The sequence below is a fragment of the Pomacea canaliculata genome, linkage group LG1 (genome assembly GCF_003073045.1).
Source record: "Pomacea canaliculata isolate SZHN2017 linkage group LG1, ASM307304v1, whole genome shotgun sequence".
Lineage (NCBI taxonomy): Eukaryota > Metazoa > Mollusca > Gastropoda > Architaenioglossa > Ampullariidae > Pomacea > Pomacea canaliculata.
In genome coordinates, this window is record NC_037590.1 from 44,746,862 (window position 1) to 44,770,925 (window position 24,064).

The 24,064-nt window shown below is 41.8% G+C and overlaps 2 protein-coding genes across 4 annotated transcripts; both read left to right on the forward strand.

Moving 5' to 3' along the window:
• Positions 1-834: 834 nt before the first annotated feature.
• LOC112558392 (sodium-coupled monocarboxylate transporter 1-like) lies at positions 835-21,851 on the forward strand. 3 transcript variants are annotated; one of them, XM_025228873.1, is made up of 16 exons: positions 835-1,360; positions 7,379-7,771; positions 9,837-9,902; positions 10,827-10,878; positions 11,864-11,931; positions 12,490-12,644; positions 13,069-13,209; positions 13,451-13,580; positions 14,315-14,403; positions 15,030-15,145; positions 15,544-15,611; positions 16,124-16,210; positions 17,941-18,214; positions 19,424-19,524; positions 19,924-20,042; positions 21,518-21,851. In XM_025228873.1, the coding sequence occupies exons 2-13, from the start codon at positions 7,394-7,396 to the stop codon at positions 18,097-18,099; spliced, it is 1,509 nt and encodes a 502-aa protein (XP_025084658.1). In that variant the 5' UTR covers positions 835-1,360; positions 7,379-7,393; the 3' UTR covers positions 18,100-18,214; positions 19,424-19,524; positions 19,924-20,042; positions 21,518-21,851. The 3 variants fall into 3 exon arrangements, with proteins under 3 accessions (XP_025084658.1, XP_025084676.1, XP_025084666.1); XM_025228891.1 differs by having other exon boundaries at positions 7,384-7,771; XM_025228881.1 differs by lacking the exon at positions 835-1,360 and adding an exon at positions 2,590-4,067.
• Positions 21,852-22,453: 602 nt separating this feature from the next.
• LOC112558461 (complement C1q tumor necrosis factor-related protein 6-like) lies at positions 22,454-23,970 on the forward strand. Its single transcript, XM_025228902.1, has 2 exons — positions 22,454-22,809; positions 23,325-23,970. The coding sequence occupies exons 1-2, from the start codon at positions 22,614-22,616 to the stop codon at positions 23,726-23,728; spliced, it is 600 nt and encodes a 199-aa protein (XP_025084687.1). The 5' UTR covers positions 22,454-22,613; the 3' UTR covers positions 23,729-23,970.
• Positions 23,971-24,064: the final 94 nt, after the last annotated feature.

The window sequence follows — 24,064 nt, forward strand, 5'->3', positions numbered from 1 at the left end:
ACTTGAAGCAAAATGGCAAAGAGAAGAATATAATGCGGAGACCGTTAGTGGATTTTGTCTATTGGAATAAACGACGGGGCACAGGCATTGAATAACAATCGAGAACAGCTCAACAAAAGCCACAGGCCATCTGGAAACATCAAAACGACGTGGATTCACGGACAAAACAAAAACGACAGACAGCAGCCCTCGAGCCAGGTAGGCGGAGCGACGCCACTCTCTATATTCACATTTGTGGTGAAAACTTGGTAATACGACAATGCCAGTAGCATTGCATTTGTTAGTATCATGTTTATGTCAATATTAGTGTGTTGTGCCTGTACACATAAATGACTTATTAATTATACTAATACTAACTTTTGAGCACGATGTTCAGTTCAGTAACTAGTGGGTGAACACTACTTCACGGTCCATACACGTGCTTTTCCTAATGTTTAGTACCCGGTAGTACAATTGCCAGACGAAGAAAGATTAAGTTTCTACAATATTCTTTAATTTGCTGCCAAATTGTAGTTGAAATACGTGTTCTTGAGCTGTTCATATAAGTGACATGTGGAAGGCCTTTTTTGCAGTGACAGCTAAACAAATATGACAGCCGAGCTATTTGTGGCTACAATGATACTGATATGAGATCATTGCTCTCCTGTGCTAATGACATTAATTTCCTGCTTGCTTCTAAATTGTTGCTTTATTTGTATAAGGTTTCATGACAGGCAGTTGCTGTGGTTCTCGTTATTGCGCGTGTGTGTAGGTGACACTCTTTTTCTCCAAGCCCCTTCCCTACCCTGTAACATTACCACAACCTTCCATCGTCTCCTTGCAAGTACTCACAACAACCGGACTGTCTGGCTCCCGTTGCCCGCTATCTTTTCCATCATCAACTTCAGGAGTTTGATGATGCTTGAGAATGGGAGCTAAATTTCTTGTTTTTTCCGTGAGCCGTTCACCGTTCGCAAAATGTGTGTGTGTGTGTATTCTGGGATGAGAATGAAGAGTAATGGACACTTGTTTCTCTGCTATCTCTGAATCTCGTATTCCTGAAAAACAAGGGAGGAAAGTAGTACTGTACCTTGACACTTCGGCAAATCATCTACTGCTTCTACCTAATGTGATGCTGGATTGGGAGGTAAGGTGAAGGGATGCTCTGGCCCTCATCCTTCCTCTGATTTGCGCGCGTCTGACAAAGGCGAGACACCTGCTGACCACGGCATGCATGCAGGCAGTGCCATTCTCGGCTGTTCTCGCGCGCTCCTGCGTGGTGGACCTGCACTCGGAAACACCTTCCCCGAACTTGCTGTGTGTCATCTCGGAGCGCTTTGAACACTTACCTGCCAGATTTGCAGACTTCTGAAAAGTGAAAGTAAGTACTAAGTTATTCCATCATCAGTAAGTTCCATTCAGTAAGAAACAACTGAAAAATGTTTAAATTTAAGTTGAATTGGTATACAAATCCCGATTATATTTATTAGACTAATTTCTTTTCTCGGGAAACCTATTTATTTATTTGGTTGACTAATTAATTGAATTTTTTGAGTCGTTATTCTCATTGTTCTTTGTTTATTTCACTGGTTAGTTCACTAGTTATTTCTGACGGTGCAAGACTTGTTTATTTCTTCAGAGATTAGGAGCAACGCTCGTAATGTTCTATATATATGTGATATCATTCAACACAAGAAAACAGTAGGAGAGGCTTTAAAAATTCGCAGTGACTGGGAATTTGGGATAGAATACCAATGTAAGAGCTTGCATTGTCTGGTTAATCTCGTGCACAAATGGGCATCCTTTTTCTTCTTTTTTTTTCTATCCGCTCCAGCAAGAGAGAGTCACTGCAGTCTCGTGAGGTCTTCATGGCAACACACATCCGGCATCTGCATTAGGCGTCAGTTTTACATGAAAAATGATGGTCGTTCTGATAATAGCAGCGGTCGACATAGTTATTTAAAATGACAGGTCTTACGTTTCGGATGCCCACCATTGGATTGAATTACGACATAACAAATATTTTCGAAATGATTGTAGGCCTTCCATGTAAAAACAAGCTTTCGGACAAAGGCTTGAGAAGAAGGCCGCACGCCCACACTTGCAAAGTTCATGTTCACATGTGCGAGCGCAGGTCCACAAACGCACAGACACGCACCGTCACACATACAGAGAGAGAAAGTTTCAGCAGTCCTGTTCGCGGCCTTCGTGAATTTTTGTTTGGTTATTGCGACGAAGCAACAAAATATCGTTAGAGATATTAGATATAGAGATACATCTTTGCTTCACAGTTGGAGATACGCAGCCAAAGATACCAGATGTCGTCTGAGAGCAGGTTCAAAGTGGTTTGGTACACGTAGATATGGTCAGATTCTGAGGGGTGGCAAGTGAGAGAGGGGGAGAAATAGGTAAACTGTTTTAAGACAGTCTATAAACTTGGTGAACAAGCCGTTTGTGAACATAGCACTTCCCCAGATCATTGCCAGCCATGCTTTGGGAAAATGAGAATGAAGAGATGTTGAGATAAACAGGCGCTTCATGCTGTCTGGTACCTCGCTCATTTTTAAGGCTCACATCACTGATGTCGTCATCCAGAAAAAAACACATATCTTGATTGCTCATTCAGATCATAATTATCAAGAAAAACTGTCTCTAATGACCTTGTTATGATTTCGTCTTTGCAAACTCCTTTATCTCTCCTTCTTCTGCCTTATGGTACATTTCGGGCTTCAGCTAAAGAGGGCTTATTTCGCACAGGCTCGAGCTTTCCCTCTATCTGCCCCAAATTTTGTACGATTTTTATAAAATTCTCGCTTTTTCCGCCAGGAATGCGCTTTTTAGAGGTCAGAATCGTGACGTCACATTTGTACATAAATACGCTTAATTACTTTATGGTTCCGGCTTTCCCATGGTTGATGCCTTCAAGATGTAATTTTGTCTGGGTACACTGCTGGGGCCAGTTCCACAACACATTTCTGGTTTTAAACACGTTTAGGCGTTAAATCTATTTAGATAATCAGTTTTATAGAAACAGCGCACAATATAAGTTTATAACTTTTTAAACTAAACTTTTTAATGAAATGAAATTATTGAAGCCACACTTTCGTTTTAGTCAGCACATTTTCTGCTTTTGCAAAACGTTTAAATTTGCTGATTACGAACAGTTTTTATCCTAGCCCCTGATGTGAGTGTTGTTAACCTCTTTCTGTCTGAGTGCACCTCGAGACCGGAAAAAGGGGTATTTACCCAATTTGGGGAACTAATATCCTGTACTAAGCTTTACCCAGTCGTTAGTCAACAGTTTTGCAGCCCACTACGCCTTTAAGTAACACCTTTACTCTCCTGTAGAGAATCACTCGGTATCAATTACCTCTGAAACCGTGAGCTGACTTCAACCACAGACTTCAGTGCATGACGTGTGGCGGGTGCTCCGCTCGTTAGGACTGGGCTGGAGACTTCTCCTAACGGCCTTACCCTCCTGCGATCACATTCATCAAGCTCGGTGCGAAATGTATCGCTTTCTGCCGTTAGACCGTCCTGTCTGATATCGTTTCTGCCTTGTTTACTTTTGTTCATCTTCATCCCCAATGCTTCTCTAGCAACAAGGACGGTGGCTGCTGCAGCTCAGTGTCTGTGATGCTTGATTTTCTACTGGCGCCTGCCTTGACAAGTGTCTTCTGTCCGAGAGATTTTTCACGTTCACAGGAAACCAAATCCCATTGGCGCTTGAGGGACCGCGTTTCACTCCAGTGTCTGTCTTTCGTGTCTGGACTTCATCAAGGAAGCTGACATCTCTCCCCCATTGCGCTTGCCCTCCCATATCTCCCCAGCCCTCATCCTGCCTCCTTCCTTCCGGCCTGGCGATGCGGTGTCGGGGTGGTTGCCATAGCAATGCACGCGACGTGCATGTTTGGTTCTGCTAGTAGGGTCCGGCCGTCTGGGTTCTTTCAAGTTTCGCTTTGTGCAAACGATGAGAAGCAATCACTGACAGCCAGAAAAAAACTCATAACTTAAACAAACATGGCGGGACTGGATCTGCAGGCGTCGGTCATCTCTGAACAAACTTTGTTTAGCCTTCAGCTTGCAGAGTGAGTCACGCGCTAAATCTTTTGTTTATGTTCTCCTGACTTCTTCCAGATGTTGGTTTACAACATAACTTTGGATATAGTAATAGGGCATGATATGTACCTTGTGCTGACCACAAAGTTGCGGTAAATCTCAGCTTGATAGCTCGGGGGCGAGAGTTGGGGATAATATTAATATTTATTGGGGATAATATTTATTCAAATGATACTTTTTTTTACCAACGTCTTTGTTTTCAAACATTCGTGAAACTATTAATTCTGAGCAGTCCTGCGTTTTCTGTGACATCACTTTCCTGTAACAGACGAAAAGGTCTTTTTGATCAAGTTATTCCATATTCTTTAGATATAAAAAAATAATGCTTTATATATGCAAATCTTGGACAACAAATACCATTCGTTTCTCCCCCCGCACCGATTCAATACCACGAAGCAATCTGTTTGTCCTTGTGCTTCATGGGTCACTTTCCAATTTCCGTGTGGTTTTAAGCCCTGTCGAGATTGTCAGGAATGTTACTTGTTGGAGATTTTTATCTCATAAATCGGTCTCTATCCTGATACTTTCAGTCTGCGAGAATGCGGTCTTGTCGAAGATCAACAAACAAGAGAAAAAAAACAGCATATGAGACTTGATCAACATCAAACTGATGGTTAGCTTGCGTGCTGCTCCCGCATCTTATTGGCATAGTGTTTGATTCAGTGTTGGCTTGAGAGGACTGTAAGCTCATTTCTAAACAAAAGAATGCGTAAGAGGGAACGGCTTCCTTTTCGTAACCAGTCGTAACCAGTAATCTATTGCGGGGGCGTCTCGGCGATAACCTCCTCCTTCCCGACCAGTGGGTTGCGGCGCCAACGTCATCTGAATCCCTAACGCCTAACTGTCAGTTAAATTTCTAATGTTTCTAAGCATTTTAGCAGACTGCTGCTGTGTTAGGCATCCAGTAAGCGTAGTCACGTGGTGCTGTGCACGTGACCCCTGACGGCCATTATATGGCGTATGTTACAATTTAATTTATATTTTAGTCAGTAGATATCCTCTTGCTCCTAATCACCCCCAGTGGAGCATAAGGCCGCAACCACACCCCGCCATCGGACCTGGCTCTGGGCGTCCCTTTCCAGTTGTGGCCATGTCATACCAGTTGTCTCTGCCTCTCTGTGGACTGATCTCCTCCATGTCTGTCTGGGTTTCCCAACCTTGCTCCTCCCCTGTGGGTTCCAGCCCAGGGGCCGTAGTCTCATCGGGCCTCTAAGCCACTTAGATGCCATCAAAGGTCCGAGCGCCCTCTATGTGGTTTAGAGGCCGAGACATGTCGCATCTTTTGGCTGCGCTGGCGGGTGATTCGGCCTGTAAGTGTAGAGACGGCCGCTGGCGCCTGTAACTCGCGAAGGACTCGTTAAACATGGCCGCCGTGTTGTTTATGCTGTATGACGCGGACCGAAATCTTCACAGAAACAGGATATTTCGGGATCAAAGTAATCCCATCGATTTATGGGATGACATAACGATATACAAACGTTTAAAATTTCTAAGAGTTGACATCCTGGAGATCGTCGACGACATTCAGGAGACTTTAACATTTTCGAATCGAGGGTGCAGTGTCACACCGACATTGCAAGTATGTCTTGCCGTTCGTTTCTATGCTACAGGTACCTTTCAAAATGTGTGTGCTGACCAACGTGCTGTACTATTTTTTTTTTTATTTTAAATGCTTTGTTAGCCTGGAAAGGGCCTGGGAAAATTAGGTGGAAGGGGGAGGTGTGAAAGACCCCAATTAATGGGGCTGTCAGTGTCGACAGTCTGAGGCATCGCACAATGCTGGGATGGCCGGCCGGTCTTTTTTTTTTAAAGCAATTGGTGTTGATAGGTTGTTTTGTTGGAAGAACAAAGGAAAGAAAGCTGTGTTGATTTGAATGTTGTGTGACTGAGTGTTTTTACTTGATGGGAGCGGGGAGAAGAAGATTCTCTTCCGTATTGTCAGTGAGTCCGGAGCGGCCGTCGCTTTTTTTTTTTTTTGTATCAAGTCTTGAACCAACTTACAAGACTGCGATGTTCTACGCCACAAGAGGCGGCAATTTTGCAATTCGCTGCCATATAGGGCTCTTCTTTCTATTAGTTATTTCATTTGTCAACGAACTCATTAAGCACACCTTTTCCAACCTTACCTCACAAAAAAAAACAAAAAAAAAAAACAAACCCAACAACAACAAAAGCACAGTCAAGATATATAAAAAGAGAAGATAACGAACACTACTTCAGTCTTTCTAACAAGATCCATATTTTTGTCATGCAGTTCGCCTTTCTCGCTTTCTTATATGCGCTATGTTGTCTGCTTCATGTTTTTCTTCCATTGTTCTCGCTAAACGTTGGTTCGCGCATGCGCACACGTGGAGTTCCCTAGGTATTCCTCAAGGTCAGGGTGTCGACGGCCCGATTGCTGAAGTGCGGTTACACGGGCGACATTTCTCGCACGCATGGCGCTCGCCTGGCGGCCGGCCAGCTCTCGGGCCGTTGGAGCTTAGCGATCAGGAAAATGTCGACGCGATGAGACTATGGCCCCAGAGCTTGTCTTGTTAAATTGTCGGCTGGCTTTCTCAAGGTGTGACCAATCCAGCCCCACTTCTGCTTCTTGATGTCTTGGCTGGCAGGTTTTTTGTTGGTTCTCTTCCACAGGTTTGTATTGGAGATCTCGGGCCATCTGATGCTGAGGATGTGGAGCAGACATCTGTTAGCGAATGTCTGAATCTTGCTGGTGATGGTGTTTGTCCCGGGCCATGTCTCAGATCCACACAGACGGACTGACTTTACATTTGTGTTAAAGATGCGGATCTTAGTGTGTAGAGATAACGCCTTGGAATTCCAGATAGGTCGCAGGGTGTAGAATGCCTGCCTTTATTTATTCGGCTTCTTGCGTCTTCATCTGCACCTCCATCTCTGTTGAATATGCTGCTACCTCCTCTTCATGGATGACAGCTAGGGGACTTGGTGGGGAATTACCATGGAAATTAAAGACAATCTCTTTGGTTTTCTCAGATAAAGTTGTAAAATCTACCATCGCACCCGGCAATAAATTGATCTAAAGCTACACCATGGGTATGACAGAGGTAATGCGGGTTAACAGGAAGCAAGAAGCCCCACTGATGATGAGGTGGTGAGAATAAACAAAGGAATGTATATCTTACAAACTTTATCTAAAATTAAAAACTTCTTCAACTTTGTCTTAGAGGTCTGCCATCCCTATTTCTTCCACCTGATTAGACCAGGAGCACATGGAAAACTCCGCTAGCTTAAACAATAACGTGGCAACTTCCTCTTCCAGTTCAGACAGCCAGTCATGGCAGCCTCAGGTGACCGTCGCTTCAGCTTTCAGACCGGCCACAAGAACTCCTTCGGTGCCATTGACTACGTCATTTTCGCAGCGACGCTGGCGGTCTCTGCCGGTGTCGGCATCTTCTACGCCATCAAAGACCGGAAGCGGAAGAACATCAAGGACTTCCTGCTGGCCGGGGGCAACATGCACGTCGTCCCCGTGGCTATGTCGCTGATCGCCACGTTCATGTCGGCCATCACCATGCTGGGCACGCCGGCCGAGATGTACAACTACACCACCATGTACCTGTACATCGGCCTCGGCTACCTGCTGTGCATGGCGGCCTCGGCGCACATCTTTGTACCCATCTTCTACAACTTGAAGCTGACCAGCGCTTACGAAGTAAGCTGCGTCACTACTTTTTTGAATATGTGTTCCTTTGTGTCTTTAAATGTGCGTTAATTAAGGATTTTTTAAAAAATGTTAATACAACCATTTTTGACAGTTTTCATACCTACCTGCAATCTTTTACAAGTCTGCTAAGTCAGCAATGAATTGGGTCGTCGATGCTGGTGTCGGGGAACAAACCGGTTGTTGTGTGCTCCTTTGGCTTTGGACGCCATTGCTCCAACCTTTTTTTCCGGGTAATTGTAGTTAGTGTCGAAAGGTCTTAAGGTTGTCCTGTATACAGAGCATATGAATAAGTAAGATAAATAAGGATTGTCCTTTAACCTTTTTATTAAGGTCGTTGGGCTCCGTAGAGTCAAGTAACATTCCCGACAGCTGTGTCGACGTGGGGAGGGAAAAAAATGAGTGTTCTTTTGGGTATTGAACCAAAGTGCCTTTTGGTTCGGACGCCAGACCTGCAACCACTCGGCTTTCCCCCTCCCCAGTAATAAGTGTGATAAGGCGAAGAACGTTCGACCAACGGTAAAACAGATGCTGTCACGCTTATACCAAAAACCTGTAGAAGATTCTGGTCGTTGTTCTTTAAAAGATGTTTTCTATATATTTTTTATACGTCTAGCACCAGCCCACGTACTCTTGTGACGTCAGAAGACGCCAAATGTAAGAGAGAAAAAAAAGAAAAAAAAATCATCGGATTCTCACATTTTTGCATCCTGTTGTTTTCTTAGCGAAACGTTTTATTATGGAGCAGTCGTGTTGGATCAGTTGATAGTGCAAAGTCGTTATCAATGGGGCCTCCCCTCATATTCGGCACCAAGCTGTCACTTATTGTTCTAACCTCGGGACGGATGTGAACTATTGAATAAAAAATGAACGTGCCTCAGTCGGGTGTTGCCTTACAAGCGCCCCACTGCTAGTCTGTTATCAGAACACTCACATCGATTTATTGCGGTGTGACGAAGCAAAACATGAAGGCCAATATTTCCAAAAGGCACTTCATCATGCTAGAGAAAGAGATGGCGCGGCTTCCTAAACTATAGCCCTTACAGTTATAAATTAAACAATAATAATCAATGTTACTGCTGATTCCATCAGAGTGAAAAAAGGTCAAGGTGGGGCTACTGCTAACAATTTTATTCTCAAATAACCCAGAGAATTTCCCCTTCTGTATCTCCTGTTGTTGTTGTTGTTGTTGTTGTTGTAATGTGTTAAGGAGAGAAAAACAGTAATGCAATCATATGGCTTCTGACCAATTAACCGAAGGTATTTATTACTTACACGCTAATAAAATAAGTATAAAAAATTTTAACGCACTTTTATTTGAAATGTACTAGAAAAGGTAAAATTATTGTTTTCCTTTTGTCTCGGGACTTTCTTTAATGCATATAACTTAAAAATAAAGTGTGAGCGGCACTCTTGGAAATTTCTTATAATATGGTAATGTTTTATTTCAGTGTTTCTAAGGATGTCCCTCACACTTTCTTTTTTGGAAACTGTTTAGTCTTTTTAATTTTATAGTCGATCTTTTTCCTTACTTTATTAATTTATTCCCTTTTTTAATTTAAAATGAGCTATAAACAAATTGTGAATATTAAATCTAAAGAGTGACTGGGATAAAACGCATTTTTCTTAGTCTTCTGTTTCTTTTCCTCTTTTATTTGATTCTTTATGCCGTCTGCTTAGGTAACTGCTACTGTAGGACTAGTAAACTATAGTTATCTTCCCTAATTCGGCCTGTAAGATCTTCTACAATTTTCTGTTTAGTTTCAATTATTTTACTACATGATTCAATATTGCGTTGTCATCGGAAATCACGAACTGGTGAAAATTTAAGACTTCTAGAATGATGAGAAGTGGGTGAAAAATTGATTACAAAAAATACCAACAAGACATTCAAAGTGAGTTAAATTAAAGTGTGAAAAAAATGCATGTCAGACCTGGGGCAATGCATAACATCCATTAGCAAGTTGATGTAAAATTCGCCATTAGTAAAAACTTGCTTGTTTGCTCACGTGTTTTTGCATGACATTTTACATTGTCCTTAAATTATCTTTTTTAGTACCTTGAGAAACGATTCAGCAGAGGAATTCGAACCCTGGGAACAAGCCTCTTCACAGTGCAAATGGTCTGGTCGTATTATGTTGTTATCTTTTGCTCAAATGATCCCTCATAACTACTTAACCTGTTTAAAAACAACCATACAAAATTATGATTTATTTCTGTTTATCCAATTTTTTATTTGAACGTTCAAATGAAGTCACTTGCAGCCTGTAACGGCCTTCTTAATTTTATGGTGCTTTATTTGCTTGGAATGTCTTTTTTTCATTTTCATTCAAAGTCGCCTAAATTGTTAAATATCTCAATATTCTCTGAAAAGTACAGTTTTATACTGAACTCAGCATACTTTAATCACGTGGATTCAAACACTAAACACGACCTATCTATATATACACTGTATAGACATATAGCTATACTTACTTTAGTGAGCATAAACAGAGCACTTAAGTTACCGGTGTCTTCGACCCTGAGCTTTCCCAGGTCAAGGCAATAGATTAGGTATTTGTGCATTACATCTTCTCCTAGAAAGTCAGTCTGAGTGTCGGTAGTTGAGTGTTCTGTCCAGTGGAGTTGCGATACATCATGGCTGTCCCCTGTTTTCACTGACAAAGGAAAGCAAACATGATCGCACAGATCCCGATCTTACCTTGAAGATTCACCAGATGTCAAACTTGGCTTTGGTGACTGGGCTTAGCTGTCCGGAGAAACTGTTTCCCACAAAAATAAACAAATATTTCCATTGAGGTTACGAGCAACGTGCACAGGACGTAGTATCCTGCAATGACGCCGCTACGTCACTAGCCGGCCATTGCCATGCATGAGCTATGGCTGGCAATCAGAACACAAAATAACTGCTTTTCTGTCGGTTGCTTTCTTGCTTTCTTTTTTCTCTCTTTCTTTGTCTTTTTTCTCTTTCTTTCGTTTCCTCTTTCTGTCTGTCTCACTGTCTTAAATCCTGTTTTTCTCATGTTTTTGAAGATGTATTTTTCAGATTGTTTACATGGCCATTGTTCTCTATGCACCGTCGTTGGCTCTAAACGCTGGTAAACAAATTTTCTTCACATATCCATCTTGTGGTCATGCACGTTTCTGCACCAAGGCATTTTTCATTTATGAATTGTTTTTCATTACAAGAAAGCTAATATCTTCTTTGACATTAGCAATGTCTATGACTGTATCTCATTGTAAACTTTGTCTTTAGTGTCCCACTGTTGTTTATTTATCTCGCTTTTCTGATTACACTTGCTTTATTTCTCATTTCACTGATTCCTTCATTCTGTTTATTGTAACATTTGTTCTAGTTTGTGGGTTAGGGAATTGGATTTTTTTTTTTATTAGGGGGAGGACCTTTCATACTGTTCTATTTTTCATTGTGTGCTTTAAACATCCTTCTCCACATAATTTTTAACTGCGTTGTAGTTCTCTTCTACGTACTGGGAACTTTTAAAGCATGTAAACTTCTTATTGAAGTATTGATGCCTATTTTATTCTGATATTCGCAAACGTCTGTATGAGAGCGCGTGCGTGCTTGTGTGTGTGCATTTTCAAACACCCACTGCGTGAGTGATATTTTGAGACAAACTAGGCTTAATTAATTTCACCTCAACATTTGATGTCAAATAACATGCGCCGATTTTGTCTAACCGCTCTTCTTAGCGGCTATCAAGCATTCTCCCCAAAAGAATACAGAAAATACAGTGAAAATGTTACTAACATCAGAGCTGTATTTGCTGTAATAGAGTGAATGCAGTGATGACCCCACTAAAAGAATAGCTTATTGTGCGTATCAAACATTTTTGTTTATCAAATTCCCACGTTATGCCAATGCTGACTTTAAAAAAGATTTTCTCTAGGTCTTGATCGATGTCAACGAAAGACATTTTCTCGTGGTAATGGATCACTGTGTTGTGGAATGGAGTAGTTATGGACTTGAAATATCGCTAGCACGGGATCTCCTTGGTTACTAAGAATATCCAATGATCAAATAACAACAGATATTTGTTTCTTTCATCGATTTGGTTCTTTTAGTTACTGGACTATCGCTGTGGGGCTCCGTTGTTGCAGTAGGCATTTGCTGCACTTTTTACACGACGCTGGTGAGTGTGTGTGTGTGTTTTGTGTGTGTGTTTATAATTATGTAGTTCTAAGAACACTGGAACAGCCTGGTCCTTTGGCGAGATCACTTCAAGACTAAATAAAATAAGTACACAAATAAAAGACACTGCGTGCCTTATAAGGAAGGTGTAGACCGCGCTTAAAAAATGTTTTTGAGCCCAAAATTGTTGTTGCTTCCCCCTATATGCGATTTCACATTGTGGGGTATGGGGGAGGGGGCTGGGGAATATAAGGAGAAGGGTAGCAAGGGTGATGAGGTAAGGGGGTATGTGAGAGAGAAAAATGTTATTTTGTATTATCGCAAGCCGTGGCTCATGCCGCAGGCTGGTGTCCTCTTCCAGTCGCTGCTTTTTGCTCGTAGGCTCGAGGCGAGGAACAATAATCGGCAAAAAGCACAAATTTTTATGACTGTGGCATACAAACTGCATCACAAACACATTCACTGAGCTGGGGATGGTGGCATGGTGTCGTATGTTAAAGGTCAGAGGGTCTGCCTCGATTTTTCCCGAGAGGTATACCTTGGAGGTTGTTGGTAACAGGGCGGCATGAAGGCTGTGTTGTGGACGGACACAATCCAGGTGGGCTTGATGGTGGCTGGACTGCTGGCCGCTCTCATCCAGGGTTGCATCGAACTTGGGGGCCTCTCCAGAGCCTGGAGGATTGCAACGGAAGGGGGAAGAGTGGACTTTTCTGAGTGAGTCTGGCGCAGGAACGATCAGTCTCGAGATCTGACAAAAATTAGAAGGAAAATATTCACCCATTGACAAAATGTTATTCACGTCACTTCTCGAGAAAGTACAGAAAAGATATCTGGTAGATTACTTAAACAGCTGTTCATCTAGCAGAAAATGCATTAACTGTAAACTTAGTGCTGCTATAAATGTCCAAACCTTGCGACAATGTTAGCTGTAAAAGATACATTCCTTTCCCCTGTCCCCATTCTGTCTTCTTACACCAAAGTATCAGTCTGGCAGTAATCCCGAAGTAAAATGATAGCGAAATGCTTTGACATCCAGATATTTAGTCTCATACATTTGTTGATATAACTATCAGACTTGACTCCACTTCATCTTGACGTTGTCCCAGCTTGTCTTCTGATTCTTAACTTTTACTTCCAGTTTTCGTGCAGACCCTAAGGTACGCCATAGTTTTTGGGCCCTTACTCTGGGCGGCGCTGTAATATGGATTTCTAATTACGGAACCAATCAGGCCCAAGTTCAGCGTGCGCTCACGTGTGGAAGTCTAAGGCATGCTCAGATGTGAGGTTTCCCGCAACAGATTTTTACCAAGTTGCAGTTGATGTGCTAAAATCTTATTCCATACGACTAAAGAACATGTTAAACAAACTCTAAGCTCTAAGCACATTAAGATTATTAATAAAAACGCGATGAAACAACTTTAAATAAATACACTTTTTAATATTTCTAGAGTACACTGGCGCGTGCACTCTTTCTCTCAAACATGCAAACATGTGTTTATCAATGATTGTTAATTGTCCAGAGCCCTGTGGATCAACGTACCAGGCCTGTTAATCATCCTGGGACTGAGCTCCTTGGCAGGAATCGTCATGTATGCCTTCTACAGCTCCTGTGATCCACAGCAGTTTGGACTTGTGTCTGGAAATGACCAGGTAAACCAGTGCTCAGTTAGCCATTGCTTCACCTCAACAGCCTAGACGACCAGTAATTTATTGTAGCAAGTTTGAAAGCTCTGCTAACTGATCGACAAATGACAATAGACGAGAGACGGCGGATTGTAGGACAAACTAGAGATGTCGACAATGTCAATGAAAATCTCGAGCCAGTTTCACATGTGGCTAAGCACTAAAGCTGAATGGCTTAACACGAAGCAGTCAGCTATAACGCTCATAAAATATTAACAGTTTAGTTGACTGTTCCATGTTAGACATCCAAGTAATGCCTAGAGTCATGTAGTGCACCAGGCCCCAAAACTTATTTGTGGCAAGAAGGTGATGGAGAAAAATTAAGACGGCTAGACTAGCAGTTTTTATTCCTGGGATGTAATATATGAAGCAGGAATATCACTGCAATACCCCATACTGTTAATCATAATCCTAGGTCTACGACAAAAAATAGAGAAATGTATGAAGTGTTCTTACGTAAAACCCAGTGGTATCTCTTGGCATTTAGACCCGCAATTTAGTAAAAAATAAAATTCTTAGAACCTTTTTTTTTATCTAAAAGCGCCTTATTTAACATTTAAGTAGCAAACAGGGATAAATTGTATCCCGGAATTTAAAAAAGAGAAACAAGAAATGTTTTTGAGTAGAAACCGTCGCGTGTCAGTGAGCGCTCATCCCGAAGATTTAAAGAGTGCTGTTGTCTTAATTGTGTCATTCAACAGCTGTTTCCGCTTTTCGTGATGGACGTGCTGGGCCATCTGCCAGGGCTGCCTGGTCTCTTTGTGGCCAGTATCTTTAGCGGATCCTTGAGGTACGCGACCATTTCCAAAAGTTAAAAAGCTCAGTTTAAAGTAAAATCACTTGTTTCGTTAACGAGTTTATCGTCAGCTACGACAGGGAAGATTCACAACTCAGATTCGGCACGTTTTCAGCAGTCACGCTGTCTCCATGCATTAGAAAGACTGATGTTATTTTGTTTTTTGTTTTGTTTTTCAAGTGTTCTCTATTTGAATAAAAATGGCTTACTTCATTCCACTTGTGGGAGAGAGGCGTTTTTTTTAGCAGGATTTATCATCTCCTAAATAACAAGTAGTTAAGCAAAGCCGTACAGTATCACCAAGGACGTGTATAGGTGGACTGCTGTCTGTCTGCCAAGACCAACGCTTAGCCTCTTGCGAAGTTCTCCGCTGTTAATCTCGGCGAGCCTAAACAAAGAATATGACTAAACCGGAAGCTTTGTCGTCTAATGCCTCATTTTAGCAGTTCACTGAAAAAAAAAATCGTTTGCTAGCAGTCCAGTAATAAAAGTTCGTGGTATCACCATACATACCATCGAATGCTTCATTTTCAAAGAAGTATAGATTCTAACGCTTATTTCTTTAAGACTTGTTTATTAACATGCGTCTTCTGATCAATGTTTTTGAACGCCATTTGTAGCACCATGTCCTCTGGCCTCAACTCTCTGGCAGCAGTCATCCTCCAGGACATTCTGCGCCCTTACTTTCTGCGCGGCATGTCTGAAGAAAGGGCAACTCTCTGCTCACGAGCATTAGGTAAAGTAATTCTAGAACGTTCCAAAAGAATCTGCAGCTGTCGTAGGGATGAAAGCACTGCCAGCAGAATCGTCAACGGTGGTGGTAATGTGTGTGTTGAGGGGGGTGTACTGGATATGTCCAATTAACTTATTGATCGCAGCTCTCCCCACTGGCTGAGGCAACGAAACTACAAATTATGATTTTTGTCTTTCTGGTCTCTTTCTGTGCATAATGTTTGTAGCGGAGACTCCTGACGAACACTGTCTTACGGAGTCGAAGTCTAAAGTTTCCTCAACAACATCCATCAATTACATTGTTCTTCTCGCAGTTTGGGGAGTCGGAAGTTGTTTGTTTGCTTGTCTGTTGCAACTTAAAAGGATATATCACTGTAACATGGTTATATTCTGTCAACACAGCCGTCACCTTTGGTATCTTGTGCCTCGCTATGACGTATGTGGCTTCCAAGCTTGGCGGAATCTTGCAGGTAGGCGCAAGTAACATAAACAGTGCAGCTTAACAGTAGAACAAGTAATGTGGTAGGTGTTGTGGTGTGCTAATGGTTCTGGAGCTCGTTAATTTTCTTAGTCGTCGTTTGTTGTCCTTGTCGTCGTCGCTGTCATCGTTTCACTGGCGCTGGTGCTCGACTAGTCGACCAGCTTCAAGTTTCCAGTAAGCTGTTTTAACCGTATCTGCGGTTGATCGTTAATTCCGCACAACCAAATGTTTAGTTTTAGATAAAAATCGAGGCATATGAAGAGCTAAAGAAGGCGGACGACGACGACGACGAAATGGCTAGAAAACCTTGAATTTTGCATCAGAAGTAATATCGTTTCGTTAAAGGCCATGCAGCCAGTTACTGCGTACTTTGTTTCTTTTGCATATACATGTAGACGAAAGCCAGAAAAAGATTTTTAGTAGAAAAATAAAGAAGAAAAGTAAGAGAGTAATTACGCTTAGTGCTGATAGCTGTTCCGAAACTTTTTTTTTTAAATTTAGGCAGCGCTTGCATTGTTCGGCATGTTGGGGTGTCCGATGTTGGGACTCTTCACTCTCGGCGTCTTCTTCCCCTGGGCAAATACCTGGGTGAGTAGTCCAAACCTTAAACGAGTTGTGTTCTGAAAAATATTGTATGAATAGCTGAACCATAAATTAGGGTGTATAAGTGTGTTCTAAATGAAGAAATAATTGTAGAGTGGCTAAGCTAGAAAGTAGTTGTATGAGTTCTGAATGAAATATTCGTATGAGTAGCTAAACTATAAAATAAGTGAATGAATCATGAATGAAGAAACAATCGCATGAGTATCTAAACCAGAATGATTGTATGAGCCCTGAATGGAGAGGCATTTGTATGAGTAACAAAACTATAAATTAGAAGTGTGAGAGAGTCTTGAATAAAGAAATATTCGTATTAATAGCTAAACTATAAAATAGTTGTGTGAATCCTGAAAAACAAAAATTTGCAGTAAGTAGTTCAACTATAAACAGTTTATATGAGCGTGTCCTGAATAATATTTGTATGAGTTACAGTACAATAAGTTAAAAGAAAAATATTTGGATGTGTATTCCAAAGTAGAAAATGTTTGGATGCCGTTTGAATCAAAAGTGCTCGCTTCGTGCACTCTCTCCTGTTACCAGAGAGGCACATCGCTTTATATGATGGACTGTGTTTTATAGTGTTGAAGTAGGTCCTAATAAAAAAAACAGCTTTAAATACATTGTAGATGTGTGTATAAATGTGTTTGTATTCATATCGGTGTGTCCTGATGTGTCCTTATCAGCACTTATTAGAAAATATTTCAACACGTGTAGGATGGCCCTTAACAGTTACAGAAAAAGTGTTCAAAATTTGCTTTAGACTGGGGAATCATATTTAATTCTCTCTACTAAAACAATTTAGGTTATTCTTTTGTACGGCGGAAAAAGCCTTGCAAGTCATGGTTTCATTAATTCTTAAAACTACCTTATCTCAAAGTCAGGGTTAGGGTTAGTACACTTCACACACATCAAGCTATGAACACACACACACAATCCTCTCGCTCGCTCTAGTTCTCACTCTTTATTGTTCTTGCTCTTCCTTGCATACAAATGTCGATCGGTGTTTCTAAAGGAAATGCGAGCTTGTATGCAGTTCTGTGAACAACAGGCAGGCTCCCTGTTTACAATTCAATGAAGCCGCGGTGTCCAGGAGACTGGCGGATGGTACTTTTGCACTGGCAAGCTGTTTTCTATTCGTGTCTGACTGACGTTTCACCCACAGACACTTGGCTGAGCCTGGGACAGAAAAATCGAAGACTCTTTCTATCTTTTCTTCACACTCTAGTTAAAGAAGTATTTTTTAAATCTATGCGAAGTGGAAGTAGGTGGGGTGTGTGTGTGTAGGGGTGGGGGTATATTTTTAAAGATGTTTATCTCGATGACGTACTTTTTTCACTCGATAAACAAGATTTTCCAAACACATTGAGCCTAATCCCACAAATCAATTCAGAGAGCCATCTGGTTGTTATTAAGTGCGATCTCGGTTGCCATTTTAGTTTTCTTCGTCACTCATTGGCGATGAATATAGTTGTTTTTGATTGAGATATTAAGATAATATCGAGAACCACTGAGGTAGACTAGACTCACTAGAGGATCTCATGGCACTTCGTTGAATAGTTCACGGTCATGACCGAATCCTTGTTTGAAGTGCCCGTTCCTCAAAATGAAACTGTGATCGAACGACGATGATCGCTGATCCTCCTGAACCAGGTTCAGAAAGGAGGTGATCGCCAAATTAAGAGGCGGTCTTACGTATCTCTCTGTTATTTTCTCCACAGGGAGCATACGCAGGTTTGTTCTCGAGCCTGGCGATCATGCTTTGGATTGGCGTGGGCGCCTTTACAGTCAAAGTCAAGCCCGCTCTCTCCATCCGACGCACACACGGGTGCAACTGGAACCTGACCAATCTCAGCTCCTTGGCCCCGTGGATGGCCTGACCGCATTTGACCGAAATGGCACGTTGTCCTCTCAGGGTGCTGGCGGCGCCATATCTCTAAACATGACGACTTCCGCTTCCGGTCTGAACGTCAGCTTGGCTGAGGCAACAGAGACGTGAGTGCCTTGACAGATCGATGGATTTGTTGTGTCTTAGCCTGCCAAGGACTGTTTACAAAGAGAATAAACATGTTAGGGCCCATCTGCTAGAAATAATTCATTTTCATAGAGGAATACTCTCTTATTCAGCAACATCGTCTCACTCTAAATGGGCTTCGTTCTAAAACTTTTTGTTTCCAGCACGGCACACCCTTTTACATCCATGAATATGTTCTGGGGTGATTAAATGTCCCCTTATCCGCTTTGATTTGAACATATTCTCAAATAGATAAACGTTCAAATCGGGACACCTGAATGGTTTTCTAATGTTGAAATATCCTTTTATACTATTTCAGCACTAACACATTCAGGTATGTAAAAAGGAGTTCCGCTTTACGAACAGAGAAGTGTGCCAGAAAGAAACACATTTGGTTTCTAGTGCCGGAGTGAAAAACCTTTGGTTTAGAGTACCGGAATGAAGAATGCGAACCGGTAGTCCAGTAAATCGCACAGTTGCGTGCGGAATAGGCGTTTTAATACAAAAGCAATTCACCAGGCGCTTCGGTCGATATACGTTCCATTAATTCTGAGAATACTGAACAGATATTCACAGGAAAGAAGGGTCATACAGATTTTGAACTTCTACTAAATTTGAAATAAATGCGTTTTTGTTTATTGTGATTTCAATCAAATAATGATTATGATTACAAGCATGTTACCAGGGTTGGCAGAAAATATAGGTCAGTTGATTTTGGAAAGTTAGGTCATCGTATCTGTCACCAACATCTTCTATATAAAAAGTTCTTCGCCTACATTGAAAGTTTTAGAACATCCTTAAGTTACTATAATTTTAATAGCATGTCTTTTATTAATAAAACGCTTATAGACGCGAGCTCGTTCAAACGTTTACAAAACTTCTAAAGAACTGTAATTCTTACGCTCACTATCTTCTCTCACTTGCTCATATCTTTGCAGTTAAATGAATTCTGTTGTATTCTCGTGTATCTCTGCAACAGTTAATTTGACCATTTTACTCTCACTGACTTTTGTCAAGCGTCTGTTCATCATTTCGTTGTCTCCTCTCCCCCTTCCTTCCATCATTGATATAAGCCCAATGGCAGAATATATAAAAGTCGTAGTTTCTCTCTCCCCTCCCTCTACATCTGCGTCTGATGCGTTGAAGAGAAGTTAATTCTATGGTTTCACTTTTTCTCTCCTCCTTTCTAGAAGCGCCTTGGAAGAACTGTATCAACTCTCGTATCTCTGGTACGGTATTCTTGCTGTGTCTGTTGTCGTTGTTGTCGGTCTAACCGTCAGTTTTGTCACAGGTAAGCAGCTTTTCTCGATAGCAATGTATCAAACATATTACTATAATCTGTGTTAGACATTTTTATATAACTCTCACACACTTCTTGCTCTAAGGTTTGATATTGTATTTTAGTTTAGATATTGTTTGGGAGTTGATGTTTGCTACCTTCTGCTTTTTAGTGAGACGGCTGTTGTGTTTAGGATGGGGAAGGGGGGTCCGCTTGCTCAGTTTTCTGTTTTCGTGAATTTCTAGTAAAGAACACAAGTTGACAATGAGTCAATAGACTTTCGTAACTCATCGATTAACGGTGGTTATTACTGTAGTATCGACTTTCTCTGTTTGTGTACATGCAAATTACTGAATCAACCACATCTCACAAACAAAACTTTAAGTAAATAGTAAGTCACACCAATCGCAGGCTGTCTGGACCCCAAGGAAGTCGACCCTCGCCTGGTGCAGCCAGTCTGCAGTGTTTTCTGTCCTTTCCTCCCCAAGGCTTGTCTGCAGTACCTCCACTGCGGAGTTCAACATCACAAGGTAACATAACGACCTTCGTCTTATCAGCGTCGTGTTCGATCTTTGTCCCCTCACCTGTGCCGCGGTGACAAAAATATTTGTTATTTTTGTCCCCTTTATTTCTTTCTTTCTTTCCTTTCTTTCTTCTGCTTGGCGATTGTATTCTAAGATATTTGCTGAATGACAGATTAACACAAAGAACATAGCTTAAATTCATGATGGACAAAGTACTGTGAACAGTAAAATTTGCGATTTTCTTCGATTGGGTGAAATTATTCGTCTAAGAATACTAAATACAAAGCACATGCATGTGATGGCTGATTGTGAAATAACATCATTCTCTGCGGCAAAGACCAAACTCGGATAGTAGAATGAAGTAAGCTGTCCTGAGTGACACTCAGAGAACTTGCACAACGAATATCTATTGACCGGCAGGCAGAGCTCAAATTAAGTATTCACTGGCAGTCGGCCATGACTGTAGCCATTTTGCGGAAATCCGTCAGTCGCCAGCAAACTGTCAGGAGCAAACCACTAAGTTTGTTCTGGGGTAGGGGAAGAGGCGGGGTTGTTAGTGGGTAGAGAGTAGAGCCGGGTGTGCCTTCACTTGAATGCGGAGTGGTCGATGTTTGGGTAGCCACGCATTGCTATCGCTCTCAGACTGACATGTCCGTGTTATTTGCTTCACCTCCATTCAAGTGCACTCCAACGGAAATCGGTACAGAAGACCGTGGAAAGGGTAATACATCGGTACAAATTCGGTCCAAAACTCGATAAATAGATATGAAACTGTCAATAAGGTTAACCATCTCAGCAGGTAAGATGTCGGCAAGAATAAATTTGTCAGGACCAAACTTCCAAATGTACTGGTCTGTAAAAAAAGACAGAAGAAACGGCATGGAGAGGAAACTAAATAGAGAACCGAATTTGAGGCAGATACCGGTCCTGCGTTAGGACGTCGGGCTAAAGTGTGCAAATCTTTTTCATAGGACTAGATCAGCGATAGTCACCATGTGTAGTTTTCTTACAGTTCATTGCATTTGTGTGTTCTGAATTTCGTAAACAGAAATCAAGAATTAAAAATCACATATTCTTTTTGTGTCTAAATGACATACAATAGTTTTCTGTTTGTGTCATGTTTCTGAACAATGTATTCTACTAATATATGCTTCGAACGCTTTTTTGCTGAATTTAAATTTTGCCAAATCAAGTATTTCTGTTGTTTCTGAGCAGTTTTCTGAGTTTCTGAGAGTGTTTTATTGTTGCTGAATCGTGTTGTCCGTTGTTGCCGAATACTAGAATTCTATCATATGGTCTTTTTGTCCTGAACCATGCATTCTGATTTTATTTCTCCTGAATCATGTTCTGTTGTTGCTGAATCCTGCATTTCTATTTATGAATCCTGGATTTATCTTGTTGCAAAGTCTTCTGTTTCTTGTTGTTGTTAGTCTGAATCTTGTAGTCTGGTGCTGCTAAATCCTTTATCTTGCTGTTGGCAGAGGGATGAGTGGGATCGACGGGAAGAGAAACAACGCCAACGCGACGCAAAGGTGAAGGTGACCTTTCTGGAACCTGAAGTGGAAATGAAGTCCTTCCAGAAAGAGGATGTCATCTTTGAGTTGGAGACTGTTCGACTGCACCCAGTTTCTAGCTGACGAGCATGAAGATTTTGTGGACGTCACTACAACTGGCTCCAGAATCTACTCATAACAACCATCCACACCTTCTCATTTTCCGCATTCCTGTTATACTCTGAAGACTTGTTTTCGTTCACAAAACAGGTTTTTTTTTAAAAAAAGATTCTAATAAACATGTTACATTATGTTGTGGCAAGGAGTTTTAACGAGTTTCTGGAATCTTTTGGCTCAAGGCTGTTGAGTAATAAGCTCTGTAAAAGGACAATAAGTCTCTTCCACAATGCCTCAAACCAAAGCGAAATAACAGGTTACAAATGGCTTCACGAGCACACTGGTATACGAGGTGGAAAGAGCACTTTAGGTCACCGAGCTTTTAATTCCTCTCGTGCCTCGCTCTGCTTCACGTTTAGTAGTTAATGAGTCCTAAAGCATAGAACATAAAGTCAGATTTTTTGTGGTGTATTTCTCATAAAAGGTAACCGCTAACTACACATGTCAGCAACTCGGCAACGCAATCAAAAAAGAGTGCTTGATTGAAGTAAAAAAAAAAAGCCTGCATAATTTGTTCTATATATCAAAATAAAACTTTAACTGAAGGTCATTTGGTTGACATTGCGTTCCACGGTTTTCTAGATTGCTGCACTACACCAATCTCTCTAGGAACCCCGCTGTCAAGACCATACAACTTAAACAATGTCAAATGGTTTTTGGAAAGCTACATGCTTAGAAAGCTTTCTGTTTAGATTGTTCCCTTGGACCTGAACGATGACGTCCCCTTCATCCTACCTCCCCCTAACACAAAAATACCTGCCCTCGAAAAAAACCTTTTCAACGCCTCGAAGTTTATCACAAGCATCCCGGCAACTCGTTCTTTCGACTGCATTTAAGACCTTTGGTTCGAGATCACCACGAAGCATACTTCCTGGAGCTGCTTGATCTCCGGCACCGCTGTTTCACAATGTCTTCTAGCTGCATGACGATGCTGTCGGTGGTGGCAGCGTTGCTCGTGTGTGTAGATGCGACTCGCGTAAAACGAGCAGACGACCGGCCAGAGCTCGAGGCCGTGGTCAACCAACTGTCGGAGCGACTGACACAGGCGACCGCTCAGCTGACTGCGCTTCAGGGACAGGTGTCTCAGCTGACTGCGCGATTTCGTATGTATGCTTGTATTTCTACCCGTGTAAAGGCAGACTTACGAAAGGACGACGACAACGATGACGATGTGGATGGGAGGGGGAAATGGTGGTGGTCGTCGTTGTTATCACGTTTATCTTCTTCGTAAAGATTTTGGCGGTTGAAATGTTTTCCTCCTCAATACTTTGTCCTTGTTCAACAAGACATAACGAGGCATTGCATTTACCTTCAAATTGGTTTACTCTCAAGATTTAAAAAGCTGATCTCGGTTCAAGTTGAGTCTTTCTTCAAGAGTGTTTCTTACAAACTAACTTAAAATTTGAAGTTCCAAAATCAGTTGAAACACTTTTAAGTATATCATTTAATCCAAATAATCTGATTACTGTATCTTTCTGAGACCAAAAGACATTATAAATAACTCTAGTAAGTAGTGTGCCTTTCGCACTCCACTGCTCAGTATCGCATTACAGGTGCTCAGAATCCATGCAATATAATTCCTCGGTCTGTCCATTTTTTTTTAATTTTCAATATCCAGAATCCTCCCAGACGCAAGTTGCCTTTATCGCATTTCACGGCGACGACCCCTTTAATGTGGCCACGGATGGCACGATGATGTACAACACGGCGCAGATCAACATCGGCGGTGCTTTCAACACCGTGACCGGAGTCTTCACGGCCCCCATCGCCGGCCTCTACGTCTTTTTCGCCAACTGCATGTCCGTTGCGACGACTGACCTCGACCTCGGCATCCTGGTGGACGGCCAGAGATACGGAGGGTGCTATTCTTTCACCCAAGAAGGCAACGGCCAGGGTGCAAATATGGTCACTGTACACCTGACCCAAGGGCAGCAGGTGTGGGTGCATATGTACCGACCTTCCCGTACAGTAAGAGGCAACGTGTGGAATTCTTTTTCCGGTTTCTTGGTCAAAACCGACTAAGAAGCGCAGCAAGAAAAGAACATGATCGATTCTTGCCCGAGTTTTCTTTCTTGGTTCCTAAAGACATATATTCATGATGCGCCGGCTCACACATTATCTGCATTCCAAAAGGGCTTTTATGCGATCAAAAGGTTCTCTCAGCTGCAAAAAAAAAAAAAACAACCGAAACACACACACACACACAAAATACTGATAAGCATGTAACGGATATAGATGCATCAAAATAAACTGAATGAATCGCACTCTGCAGTGATTGTGTTATCATGGTCACACCCTTGACAGAAGGTACACTGGACATGCATGGATGTGGCTGCGTATGTATACACATATGAATGC

Coding starts and splice junctions, on each gene's coding strand:
- LOC112558392 (XM_025228873.1), top strand. CDS start 7,394: ATGGCAGCCTCAGGTGACCGTCGCTTCAGCTTTCAGACCGGCCACAAG. Junction 7,772..9,836: donor AGCTGACCAGCGCTTACGAA/GTAAGCTGCGTC, acceptor TATCTTTTTTAG/TACCTTGAGAAACGATTCAG. Junction 9,903..10,826: donor GCCTCTTCACAGTGCAAATG/GTCTGGTCGTAT, acceptor TGTATTTTTCAG/ATTGTTTACATGGCCATTGT.
- LOC112558461 (XM_025228902.1), top strand. CDS start 22,614: ATGTCTTCTAGCTGCATGACGATGCTGTCGGTGGTGGCAGCGTTGCTC. Junction 22,810..23,324: donor TCAGCTGACTGCGCGATTTC/GTATGTATGCTT, acceptor TTCAATATCCAG/AATCCTCCCAGACGCAAGTT.